This window comes from Entelurus aequoreus, linkage group LG05 (genome assembly GCF_033978785.1).
Source record: "Entelurus aequoreus isolate RoL-2023_Sb linkage group LG05, RoL_Eaeq_v1.1, whole genome shotgun sequence".
NCBI classification, from domain to species: domain Eukaryota; kingdom Metazoa; phylum Chordata; class Actinopteri; order Syngnathiformes; family Syngnathidae; genus Entelurus; species Entelurus aequoreus.
Genome location: NC_084735.1, coordinates 77,436,798 through 77,451,205, shown reverse-complemented (window position 1 = coordinate 77,451,205; position 14,408 = coordinate 77,436,798). Strand labels below are relative to the sequence as shown.

The window sequence follows — 14,408 nt, the reverse complement described above, 5'->3', positions numbered from 1 at the left end:
TTACTTGCTATTTTTCGCCTGTGCTATGGTTGCTTATTAGATCGACACGCTAGGAAACAGTGCCCTGTGTGTTTCGGCAAATAAATTACACATCAGCGTCAAACACATTAGCGTCAGAAACAAAAGGGGTTAATATAGAAAAAAAATACACAAATAAGAATAAAATGCATTATAGATATAACAAACATGAATACAAATACAATAAAAAAGACATAAAAATGTGAGTACAAAATTGTACTACCATACCTAAAGTGTGTACGCTTAAAATAAGAATAAAATGCATTATAGATATAACATGAATACAAATACAATAAAAAAGACATTAAAATGGGAGTACAAAATTGTACTACCATACCTAAAGTGTGTACGCTTAACTACCTTTTTAGAATTATAAACTCAAAGTAAGTCCAAATAAAAATAAACAAAATAAAATGCAATTAAAATTGTATTTTTTTGTAATTATATTTCTCAATTTTTTTATATTTAAAAAAAAAAAAAAAAGGTAATCCAAATGCTTCTAAATTTCCTTTAACTGACTGATTTTCTAGTCCAGGGGAAACAAGCTCAATCTGTAAGTTAACCTATGAATTCAACCTCTCTTCTGACCGCCATTTTACTCCCCACCATGCTGCTTCTTTGTTATGTTTGGCGGACGGCACCATGCGCAAAGGCCTTAAATTGACTCAGCAGCACCACCTGAATTACGGGTACTCTGAGTGCAAGTGTATAGATCGTGCAAGGTGGAATATTACTGCGAAAAGTTATATATAAATTACATTTGTGAATCGTTTTTTAGTTGAAGAAAATGATTATACTTGCGATATCTTTTATTGGAAAAAAAATGTTTTTTTTACTTATTTTAATCTTTGGGCGCAAGTAAAACATTTTTTGGTGTGTTTGTGAAGTTTTGGCAGTAAATTCACTCCATAGAACCAGTTTTCATTGTTCACCTAAAACTACCCAAAAGACTATTTGTTCGTGAACATCCCATCTCTAATTTGCAGAAAAGACAGACCATTAAGACCCACAAGCCAAAAGTATCAATTATTTGATGGAAAACCCCCAAAACGGTGTTTGTCAGCAAAGCCTGGTTGAGCTCACATGGTGAATTTAGGGAACTTAACCTGCTTAGGCACATATTAATAGCCTCTAAAAAAAAAAAGAAAAAAAAAGGCAACAACCACTGAAGGCCTCAGCAACATCTCTTTGGGTTGAATGCAGACCCTGAACGCCACATAAAGAAGTGACAATATAGCAGGACACAGGTTTAGTTACAGTCATACACAAAATATTAATATACCGTACACTCCCCCTAGCTACAAATGATACAACGCCAGCAAATGACAACTAGTTATAGGCCTGGTTATCGTTACTAACGAACGGTCTTCTTTTAAAAAACACATTTAATTAGCGCGTATGATGCGTTCAATGAACCACCGGAACTAGCTTAAATGGCACCGCTAGCCTTTTAAACGCCACTCTACATTTTTAAATCGTCTTTTTTTTCTAGTTGATAATTACCATGGCTGACGTACCTTGTTTTGGAGGCCAGGAAGGCGAGTTTTATTAATCCGTGGGTGCAAATCTGGATGCCCTCTTTCTCTATACTCGCCACTTTCAAGCTGTGCTCTAAAATGTGAAGCTCCATCTTTTACGTCTTCTCATTGGAAGGGGCAGCTAAGTAAAAACAACACAATTAAAATAGCAATAAAGCTGGGGCACTTTCAAATCACATGCATGAATAAATAAATAGGCTTGACAAGCTAAAGTCGTAGAGAAAAGAGAGAGACAGAGAAGAGAGAGGCAGAGTGAGGAATGAAGAAAGCAGAGGTTAAAAAAAAAAGGAAAGAAAAAATGGACCTGCTTCAAGGCTGTGATGAGACGCTTCCGGTTACAGGTTTTCAAAATAAGACTTATCAGAGAACACCGTCCGAATGGTTCTGCGCGATTCATTGTTTTTGTGTGCACCCCTAAATCTGCTGAATTAGTTTACATGTAATAACACATCGTGTGATTGATCAATGTGAAAAAAATAAAGGCAATAACAAGCAATTCAATACCCTTGTTTCGAAACGAGCAGGTCCAAACAGGAAATTGCTTTCGTTTGGGTTACGGGAGCTTGTTGCAGGTTTTCAATGGGTCCCCATGTTTGCTCTCTTTAGACTGGAATAGTCAGCAGCTGGTCGCAGTGAAACAAACAACCTGCCATTCAATCTCAGAGGGGGCGTGTCCGTAGAGAAGTGCATGATGGGAAATGTCGTTCTGGTCAATAAGTGACGCTAACCACCAGATGGATAAACAACTAAAGGGATTTTGACATAATTTGATTATGGTTTAAGAAAAGAAGCTTTAATCCGTTCTGCTGGATTTCAAAGAGCAATTACAAAATGACTTTATTGGCAAAATATGTACCTGCAAAACCAAAAAGGCTGGAATATGCATGCCAGGCTGCTAGTGAGTACAATGTACTATAATCCACACATTTTTTTCCCACCTCTGGTTTACGTTTTTTATTTTAATATAAAAAAAGGTTTTTTTGGGGGGATAAAAACAATAAAAATGTGAGATATGTGATTTTCTGTGGACTCACCCTAATTTTTGGCCAATAAATAAAGTTAAAGTTAAAGTACCACACACACTAGGTGTGGGGAAATTACCCTTTGCATTTTACCCATCCCCTTGTTCCACCCCCTGGGAGGTGAGGGGAGCATTGAGCAGCAGCGGTGGCCGCGCTCGGGAATCAAAAGCATATCGGATATAGTTTTTAACATAAAAGTGACATAAAACAAAAAAAACGACTTGTTAGATTAATTTTAGCAGCAAAATGTAAATCTTTATTTTCCAGCAAGCACTGCATGTTGTGAAGAAAATGAGGAAAACATGATGGAATGCAGCATGTACATTTTTTTTTTTAGATGCATACTTTAAACAGCACACGCAAAAGACAGATTGTTATAAAGTGTACTTACTGATTTTCTATGGACGGCTAGCTAACTAAACTTGTGGTAGATAGATACCTAGCTTGCTATGCTAACTAACTTTTACCACATATTTCTTGTTATGAAAATATTTTCTTTGGGTGTTTAGCCACAAACTTAAGTGTGCATAAATGGCTAAATCCTCCCAAAGTGGCCTAAGAAGTATGGTAAACAGATATGGTGTTATAAAAACATTTTCATTGATTGGTTAGCAAGACTTTTTGAACAGGAACACAAACGTCCAAATCGCTATAAAAAGTGGACTTATGAGGTTTTCATCTGAGAGCTAGCTAACCAGCAAGTGAACTGGTTAGCTAAATTCACGATATACAGATATGGCTTTATAAAAAAATGGTCGTTTAGCTACACTTTATTGACATTACACTTGTCAGGCAAAATTGCTACAAAGTCGACTTACACGGTTTTCATCCGACATATTATTAAGATAGATATGTAGTAGCTAGCTAAGCTCATCATAGACAGATACGGTGTTGTTAGCTACACTTTTTAAACAGTAACACAAACGTAAAAACTGCCATAAAGTGGACTTATGAGGTTTTCATCTGGGAGCTAGCTAACCAGCTAGCTAAGTTCACGATATACAGATATGGCGTTATTAAAAAAATGTTGTTTAGCTACACTTTTTTTAATATTATTACACTTGCCATAAAGTGGACTTATGAGGTTTTCATCTGGGAGATAGCTAAACAGCTAGCTAAGTTGTGGCGTTATGGTGTTGTTAATTTTTTTTAGTTTAGCTACACTTTTTTTTGACATTACACTTGCCATACAGTGGACTTATGAGGTTTTCATTTTCTAGCTTAATAAAATAGGTAGCTAGTAGCTAGCTAAAGTCATCATAGACAGATATGGTGTTGTTAGCTACACATTTTAAACACTAACACAAACGTCAAAACTGCCATAAAGTGGATTTATGAGGTTTTCATCTGGGAGCTAGCTAACCAGCTAGCTAAATTCACAATATACAGATATGGCGTTATTAAAAAAAATGTTGTTTAGCTACACTTTTTTTGACATTACACTTGCCGTAAAGTGGACTTACAAGGTTTTCATTTGATAGCTTAATAAAATAGGTAGCTAGTAACTAGCTAAAGTTATCATAGAAATATCGTATTAAAATACTTTAATTGGTTGGTTAGCTTCACGTTTTTAACAGTAAGACCAACGTGATAATCGCCATAAAAGGGACTTGTGAGTTTTTCCTCTAAGAGCCAGCTAACCAGCTAGCTAAGTTTACTGTGGAGTTGTATAAAAATGGCCGTTTAGCTACACTTTTTTGACATTATACTTGTAAACCACAATTGCCATAAAGTGGACTTACAAGGTTTTCATCCGACATCTTAATAAGATAGATACCTCGTAGCCAGCTGGAATAATCCAAGACAGTTAAAGAATATTTTATTTGGTTGGTTAGCTACACGTTTTTAACCGTAACACAAATGTCAATATCGCCAAAAAAAATGGACGTATGTGGTTTTCATTTGAGAGCTAGAGCTAAATTCACGATATACCAATATGGCGTTATAGAAAAAATGGTCGTTTAGCTACATTTTTTTTTGACATTACACTAGTAAGTCAAAATTGCCATAAAGCAGACTTACAAGGTTTTCATCCGACAGCTTAAAAAAATAGATAGCTAGTAGCTCGCTAAGCTCACCATTGGCAGACATGGCGTTATAAAACATGTTTTATGGGTTGTTTAGCTACACATATTTACCATTAAATGTAAAAGTGGTAATTGCCATAAAGTGGAATTATGAGGTTTTCATCTGAGAGCTGGCTAACCAGTTAGTGAACTGGTCAGCTAAGTTCACAATATACAGATATGGCTTCATAAAAAATGGTCGTTTAGCTACACTTTTTTTGACATTACACTTGCCATAAAGTGGACTTACAAGGTTTTCATTTGATAGCTTAATAAAATAGGTAGTTAGTAGCTAGCTAAAGTCATCATAGAAAGATCTTATTAAAATACTTTAATTGGTTAGTTAGCTTCACGTTTTTAACAGTAAGACCAACGTCATAATCGCTTGTGAGTTTTTCCTCTAACATGAAATTGGTTTACGTGGACCCCGACTTAAACAAGTTGAAAACCGTATTCAGGTGTTACCATTTAGTGGTCAATTGTACGGAATATGTACTTTACTGTGCAATCTACTAATAAAAGCTTCAATCAATCAATTAAAGCTAACCAGCTAGCTAAGCTTACTATGGAGTTGTATAAAAATGGTCTTTTAACTACACTTTTTTGACCTTTGCAAACCACAATTGCCATAAAGTGGACTTACAAGGTTTTCATCCGACATCTTAATAAGATAGATACCTCGTAGCCAGCTGGAATAATCCAATACAGTTAAAGAATATTTTATTTGGTTGGTTAGCTACACGTTTTTAACCGTAACACAAATGTCAATATCGCCATAAAAAATGGACGTATGTGGTTTTCATTTGAGAGCTAGAGCTAAATTCACGATATACCAATATGGCGTTATAAAAAAAAAAGGTTGTTTAGCTACACTTTTTTTGACATTACACTAGTAAATCAAAATTGCCAAAAGCAGACTTACAAGGTTTTCATCCGACAGCTTAAAAAAATAGATAGCTAGTAGCTCGCTAAGCTCACCATTGGCAGACATGGCGTTATAAAACATGTTTTATGGGTTGTTTAGCTTCACATATTTACCAATAAATGTAAAAGTGATAATTGCCATAAAGTGGAATTATGGGGTTTCATCTGAGAGCTGGCTAACCAGTTAGTGAACTGGTTAGCTAAGTTCACAATATACAGATATGGCTTCATAAAAAATGGTCGTTTAGCTACACTTGTTTTGACATTACACTTGCCATAAAGTGGACTTACAAGGTTTTCATTTGATAGCTTAATAAAATAGGTAGCTAGTAGCTAGCTAAAGTCATCACAGAAAGATCTTATTAAAATAATTTAATTGGTTAGTTAGCTTCACGTTTTTAACAGTAAGACCAACGTCATAATCGCTTGTGAGTTTTTCCTCTAACATGAACTTGATTTACGTGGACCCCGACTTAAACAAGTTGAAAAACTTATTCAGGTGTTACCATTTAGTGGTCAATTGTACGGAATATGTACTTCACTGTGCAATCTACTAATAAAAGCTTCAATCAATCAATTAAAGCTAACCAGCTAGCTAAGCTTACTATGGAGTTGTATAAAAATGGTCTTTTAATTACACTTTTTTGACCTTTGCAAACCACAATTGCCATAAAGTGGACTTACAAGGTTTTTATCCGACATCTTAATAAGATAGATACCTCGTAGCCAGCTGGAATCATCCAAGACAGTTAAAGAATATTTTATTTGGTTGGTTAGCTACACGTTTTTAACCGTAACACAAAAGTCAATATCGCCAAAAAAAATGGACGTATGTGGTTTTCATTTGAGAGCTAGAGCTAAATTCACGATATACCAATATGGCGTTATAAAAAAAAAGTTTGTTCAGCTACACTTTTTTTGACATTACACTAGTAAGTCAAAATTGCCAAAAGCAGACTTACAAGGTTTTCATCCGACAGCTTAAAAAAATAGATAGCTAGTAGCTCGCTAAGCTCACCATTGGCAGACATGGCGTTATAAAACATGTTTTATGGGTTGTTTCGCTACACATATTTACCATTAAATGTAAAAGTGATAATTGCCATAAAGTGGACATGCTAGCTATTCAGCTAGTGAGCTAGCTATGTTTTTGAGCAATAACTATGGTGTATACATAACACATTTTTGACATTACGCTCTTAAGCCAAACTTGCCATAACTTAGAGCAGTGGTTCTTAACCTTGTTGGAGGTACCGAACCTCACCAGTTTCATATGCGCATTCACCGAACCCTTCTTTAGTAAAAAATAAAAAAAAATTTTTTTTTTTGAATTCAAGAAAAAGTCATGTTTTTTTACTGGTGCACAAAATGAACTGTGCATGAACATCACCTTGTTCAAAGAACAAAACCAACACAGTGCATGAACTCACAACAAATTACACACATTACTACGAATTGATTAACGTGGACCCCGATTAAACAAGTTGAAAAACTTATTCGGGTGTTACCATTTAGTGGTCAATTGTACGGAATATGTACTGTACTGTGTAAACTGTACTGTTTCATATAATGTATTCTCTTCCAATGCAATCTGCTAGTAAAAGTTTAAATCGATCAATCAAACCTGCAAATCAGATGGAAAATTAGAGGGAACATTGTTTGGGGGTATCCGTAATGATAGGGAGAAGTTTTTATTCACATGATAAGTCGTATGTGTTTTTACCTCCGTGGTGGAGGCTCCGCCGAACCCCTGAGGCCAACTCACCGAACCCCTAGGGTTCGATCGAACCCAGGTTAAGAACCACTGACTTAGAGGGTTTTAATCGGACAGTTCGTAGCTAGCTCAGCTCATTGTATACACACTTTTTTTTTAATAAAATGTGTTTTTATGGATTGTCGAGCTATACATGTTTAATCATACACGTAAAAGTTGAAATTGTCCTAAAATGGACTTACCAGGTTTTTGTCGGCGCTTGCTTAGCTTATAATTACGTTTTACATGACAAAATGTGGTGTCAAGTGTTTTTATGAGTTGTGTATAAAGTGGTCGTCCGTAACATGCTTTATTTGCTAGTGTTTAAACCAAGCAAACATTGTAAATAGGACTTACACTTGAGTTACTTTGGTAATAATACACAGTCCATTTCCTTGTGCTTTATGGCGAAGACGAGCTCTCCAGGGGAACATTCCGCCCTCAGACCCAACAAGCACGTTGCGTTTCTTAGCCGAGCATTCGTCACATTTGAATTATTCATTAAGCTCCAATGTCACCGGCGTATAGAAATGCAAACAAAATATCTACCGTACAACTCATTTTTGCAAGGTAAGCAAGTTGTCGGGGTGGTTTTGTGCAGCTAAGCTACAGTGTAATCTTTTCCGCGTGACCCACGTGAAATCCTGAGAATCTTCCACAGTACTGTACCTGGTACTGTACTTGCTCTCCCTGTCCATGCATGAATAGACTTTGTGTCAAATACCAAAGCTTATTACCTCAACACACCGCTTAGATCAAAGGAACAACTGTAACGAATGAACAAAACAATGGATTTTTTTTTTCAAATATAGTATCTAAAAAATACACTTGATAAAATTGAGGACTTAATAGTGAGTGAAATTACAGCAACAATTTATATATGGGGATATGTCTGCTGATGAGCTTTTGGATTTAATAGCTAAATATATATCTCCACATCGTTTTTCGATTTGATATAATGTTCTTTACATTTTTTAAATAATATCCATACTTTTCAGGCTTTTACAATTGTTTCCCCCCAAAACCAAAATATTTTATTAAGAAAACATTAAATTGATAATTACAAATAGCTTATGTGTGTGTGTGTGTGTATATATGTATGTGTATATGTGTGTGTATATGTATGTGTGTATATGTATGTGTGTATATGTATGTGTATGTATTTATGTGTGTATATGAATGTGTATGTGTGTATATGTGTATATGTATTAGGGATGTCCGATAATGGCTTTTTGCCGATATTCCGATATTGTCCAACTCTTTAATTACAGATACCGATATCAACCGATACCGATATCAACCGATATATGCAGTCGTGGAATTAACACATTATTATGCCTAATTTGGACAACCAGGTATGGTGAAGATAAGGTACTTTTTAAAAAAATTAGTAAAATAAGATAAATAAATTAAAAACATTTTCTTGAATAAAAAAGAAAGTACAACAATATAAAAACAGTTACATAGAAACTAATAATGACTGAAAATTAGTCAAATTAACTGTTAAAGGTTAGTACTATTAGTGGACCCGCAGCACGCACAATCATGTGTGCTTACGGACTGTATCCCTTGCAGACTGTATTGATATATATTGATATATAATGTAGGAAGCAGAATATTAATAACAGAAAGAAACAACCCTTTTGTGTGAATGAGTGTAAATGGGGGAGAGAGGTTTTTTGGGTTGGTGCACTAATTGTAAGTGTATCTTGTATTTTTTATGTTGATTTAATAAAAAAAAACAAAAAAAAAAACGATACCGATAATAAAAAAAACGATACCGATAATTTCCGATATTACATTTTAACGCATATATCGGCCGATAATATCGGCAGGCCGATATTATCGGACATCTCTAATATGTATGTATATGTATGTAAATGTATGTATGTGTATGTATATGTATGTTTGTATGTGTGTATATGTATGTTTATACGTGTATGTGTATATGTATGTGTATATGTATGTATATGTATGTGTGTATATATGTATATATATATATATATATATATATATATATATATATATATATATATATATATATATATATATATATATATATATATATATGTGTGTGTATATATATATATATTTTTGGAGGGTTCTAATCTTTTTATGGCATGGATCTATGTTAGCTTTATTTTTCAACTCACTAACGTACCGTATTTTTCGGACTATAAGTCGCAGTTTTTTTCATAGTTTGGCCGGGGGTGCGACTTATACTCAGGAGCGACTTATGTGTGAAATTATTAACACATTACCGTAAAATATCAAATAATATTATTTAGCTCATTCACGTAAGAGACTAGACGTACAAGATTTCATGGGATTTAGCGATTAGGAGTGACAGATTGTTTGGTAAACGTATAGCATGTTCTATATGTTATAGTTATTTGAATGACTCTTACCATAATATGTTACGTTAACATACCAGGCACGTTCTCAGTTGGTTATTTATGTCTCATATAACGTACACTTATTCAGCCTGTTGTTCACTATTCTTTATTTATTTTAAATTGCCTTTCAAATGTCTATTCTTGATGTTGGGTTTTATCAAATAAATTTCCCCCAAAAAATGCGACTTATACTCCAGTGCGACTTATATATGTTTTTTTCTTTCTTTATTATGCATTTTCGGCCGGTGCGACTTATACTCCGGGGCGACTTATACTCCGCAAAATACGGTAAACAACTTACGCAATGTACGTAATATTTAAGCAAATAGGGGACATCTTCATATATTACATATAGCCTGTTATTTGCGCACCATTGACTAGTGACGCACAGAAAATTTGGTCGCCGAAAAAACACTTTACTTACCGAAACCCAATGTTGTGATGACGTATCCATTTCCGCTGGCGGGCTGTGTCTTTCTCCGCGCACACGAATGACTTAGAGACGACGCAAAAGTCACCTTCAGGTCGCATTTCTGTTCAGACTGAAATCACATTTGAGAATATCAGATTCGGACTACTTCCTGATGTGGCCTGATTTACGGTAGATCAGATTTGAAGCACTTTGGAGCGTTTGGACAGGCAAAAAAAATCCAATCTGTGTCACTTGAGGGCAAAAAAATCAGATTTGGTGTGCAGTGTATAAACGGGGCCCTAGTTGTTGACAATGAAGCATAAAAAGCACAAAAACTGTCCACGTGGTGTGTTTGACCAAAATATAATTTGACATAATGCATTTACACCATAAGTCAGACATACATTCAACAACAGTGTCAAAGGAAGCAGAAAAACAAAGAAAAAATTGATTGAAATCACATCAAAGTCCAGATAGTGAAAATACAGCAGCCAGACAGGTAACGCAATCAAGGTCCGAGGGTACAAAATGTAGTCCAGAAGAAAGACTTGGAGCGTCATCACCATCATCCTAAAGCATCCACTTTTAACATTGTTGTATTTTGTACATACAGAAAACAGTATCAAACATTATGCAAAGTCATCTCATGACAAAACCAGACCATACGCATGCATTGTTATTTTGTATCTACAGATATTCTTTTCAAATCTTGATATTGAGTTTGCATACAAAGGCAGACAGGTTACAAAAATCACATGTCGGTTTTTTTTGTGTTAATTATTGGTCAGGTTTTGCTGGGAGGAGACTAAAAAGCTTTTTTTCCCTTTTTTTTTTTTTTTTAGCTTCAGTGACCTCAGGATTAGTCTGATGAGTAAAATAAAGTTTGTTTTTTTTTTAACAACAAAAGGTTAAATTAAGTCAATAGAAATTAAGATCAGAGCGTCTGAGCAATCCCTTCGCTGAATGTCGTCAATTGAAAAAAGAAAAGAAAAGTAAAAAAAACAATTTTATTTATTAAAAAATATTTGAAAAATATTAAAAATAAATTTACTTTTTTTGGACTTTATTAGTTAAATAATGTCAAATTAATGGAAATGACAAACTCCAGTAACATCCTTAGCCCAGTGATGTCAATTTGAATGAAAACAAATGATACAATAAAGTTACATGTATTTTAAATTAAATGATGTAAAAAAAACAACTTAGGCAAGGTTTAAAAGGTTAAATGTTGTCAAGGAAATTTGATTTTGATCAATCTTTTAATATTAAAGAAAGTAAAATCATGTTTTCGTCAAGCTGGTAATTTAAATTGAATAGTAAAAAGTTCCAATAAAATCTTGAATTTTTGATTTTGAGCTTGCATTCAAGGGAGAAAATCAGTTGTTTTTGTCAACTATTGGTCAGGTTTTACTATGAGGAGACTAAAAAGCTTCAGTGTTTTTTTTTTATTTTTATTTTTTTAGTTTCAGCGATGTCTAGATTAGTCTGATGAATAAAATTTAAAAAATATATTTTTAATCAACAAAAGGTTAAATTAGGTCAAAGGAAATTAAGATCAGAGCGTCTGAGCAATACATTAGCTGAAAGTTGTCAATAAAACTAAATCAAATAAAAAATCGAATTAAAAACTATTTTAATTATTTTTTAAAAATTGAAAAAAAAAAATAGAAATCAAATTAAATTAATGTATTTATTTTTGAACCAGTTTCAGAAAGTTAAATAATGCCAAATTAATGGAAATAAGAGACTCCAGTAACATCCTTAGCCCAGTGACGTCAATTTGAATAAAATAAATAAATCATTACATAAAGTAGTATACGTTTAAATTAGATAATATAGTAAATACCATTTTGGCAAGTTTAAAAAGATTTCAAGGACATTTTGATCAATATTTTATGTAAGTGCCATCAATTAAAAATAAAATATTGTAAAACGAGAAAAACAAGACCACTACCGTAGATGTGTGAAACAAAATGATGACGGGTTAAAATAAGTTAAATAAGATCCAAGAAATGCTCGTCAGCGCTTTTAACGAATGCTTTAGCTCAATGTCGTAAATTTAAAATTAAAACTTGCGAAATGAAAAAAAAAAAATGTTGGTGGTTTTAAAAAAAGTACATTCATGTTTTGATCAAGTCGTTAATTTGTAACAAATTATAAAAAACTCCAATAAAATCTCAAAAAATAAAATACAATCTTGAAATCTTGATATATCGGAGACTAAAAAGCTTTATGGACTGTTTTTTTTTAAGCTTGAGTAATGTTAGTCTGATAAATAAAATAAAATGATATTTTTTAAACTACAAAAGGTTAAATTAAGTTAAAAAAAAAAAAAGAGATCAGAGCATCCGCAAACCCTTAGCTGAACGTCGTCAACTAAATAACATAAAAAAAAATCTAAAATGTAAAAAAAGATTAATTATTAAAAAATATTTTAAAAAGATCAAAAAATCGAATTAAATCCCTTTTTTTTAAGACTAATTTAAAACAAATTAAATAATGCCAAATGAATGTACATTAAAGACTCCAATAACATCTTTAGCCCAATGATGTTAATTTTAATAAAAAAATAAAGTAGCATACATTTTAATTAAATAATATAATAAATAAAATTTTGGCAAGTTTAAAAATGTTAAATATATTCAAGGAAATTTAGATTTTGATTAATATTATATAGAAGCATTATCAACTAAAAATAAAATATTGCTAAATGAGAAAAAAAATACTCTGTGTGAAATAAAATGATGGCGGGTTAAAATAAGTTAAATAACACCTAAGAAATGGTCATCAGCGCTTTTAACTAATTATTTAGCTCAATATGGTCAATTTAAAATGTAAAGTTGTGAAATGAAAGTCAAAATGAAGAAAAACAACAATATATGGTCAGTTTAAGGAAGTAATATCCTGTTTTGATCCAATCGCTAATTTAAAATAAATAATAAAAAGCTCAAATAAAAACACATTTAAGTGTTAGTGGGCCAATGTCTGGCCGTGAGTAAAGAACCAGAAGGTGACCTCACTTAAGTACTTTTTGTCTTAGCAGTCCTTGCACGATGGACATTTATAAAAGGTCACACTGCAGACTCCAACTCATCAATGATTTACTCCCCCCCAAAAACACGACGTGCATCCCAGCTGGTACTCACACTAAATAGGAGTCAGGTGTTTTAAAAAATGTTGATATTACCGAAGCATAAAGAACTGCGGACGCCCTTTGGTACCATAAAACTAGCGGAAGGTTCCAAAAAGCATTTTAAATGCAAATATGTGGAATATCTACATGTAAACCCTTTACAATTATAACTTTTTTTTTTATCATACCTACTTTTATTACTATTATTGGGTTCATTATTATATTATAATAATTTTTATGCATCATTTGTAATTTTTTTCCTTTTTTGTAGGGGGGGGTTGGCTGGGAGACATCACACACAAACTGTTTTTATTTTGAAGGCCCACTTAATTTACTGTAATATCAAAATGTATATATTGTGGTTGTAAATTGAACCACACATACTCCTTTTAATTCCCGATTTATTTGAATGGATCAGTTTTTGTTGCCTGGTGTTGATTGAATGAAGAAAAAAAAAGAAATGGAATATTTTTTATTATGTTAAATTTATTAAAATGTTTATTTAAATGTTTATTAAAGGGATTTTGTACTTTATAATTGGTTAAAATGGTGTAAAGCAGTAATTTTACAAAAAAATTAATAAAAAAAGATACAAAAAAATGAATCAAAGATATTTTTTTTATTGATATTAGTATTATTTAAAAAAATAAAAATAATAATGTAATAATAATTATGTTTAACATAATAAAATAAAATGGGAAAAAATATTTTTTTTGTGGGGAAATATATACTAATAATAATAGTATAATATATATAGTATAATAACAATAGCACTAGTAACTAGAAAATACAATTCTAGTAGGAATTGTGTGTAAATGCCCAATGCTGGAGCTGAACTGAAATGCTGACTATTGTAATAATAAGTTTGAATGTACAGTAGGAATGGTTTGAATATTGAAGAATGCTTGTTTAAATGCAAGTGGAATGTAAAAGGGAAAACGATTTAACTGTGAAATGGTTTGAATGTAAAAATACCGTGATTGTAGGAAACATTTGAATGTTGAAGATAGGAAACTGTACTGCAACTTACTATGAATATCAAAATGAAAAATGCATGTGATAATAGTTAGAATTAAACTATGAGACTTGCTGCAAAATTAGCCAAAAAAATATGCATCCCAGAATTAATTTAATAAATTAATCCTT

General features: G+C 32.6%; 1 protein-coding gene across 4 annotated transcripts in view; it reads right to left on the bottom strand.

Annotated features, from left to right (window-relative positions):
- The window catches only part of castor2 (cytosolic arginine sensor for mTORC1 subunit 2), a 37,003-nt gene extending 34,826 nt beyond the window's left edge, over window positions 1-2,177 (bottom strand). Inside the window, exons 1-3 of one of the 4 annotated variants that reach the window (XM_062048953.1) lie at window positions 2,061-2,177; window positions 1,861-1,979; window positions 1,536-1,677 (exon numbers count right to left, since the gene is read on the bottom strand). In XM_062048953.1, coding sequence (XP_061904937.1) covers window positions 1,536-1,648 — 113 coding nt within the window. In that variant the 5' untranslated portion in view covers window positions 1,649-1,677; window positions 1,861-1,979; window positions 2,061-2,177. The other 3 variants (XM_062048954.1, XM_062048955.1, XM_062048952.1) reach the window with 3 other exon arrangements.
- Between the last annotated feature and the right edge of the window lie 12,231 nt (window positions 2,178-14,408).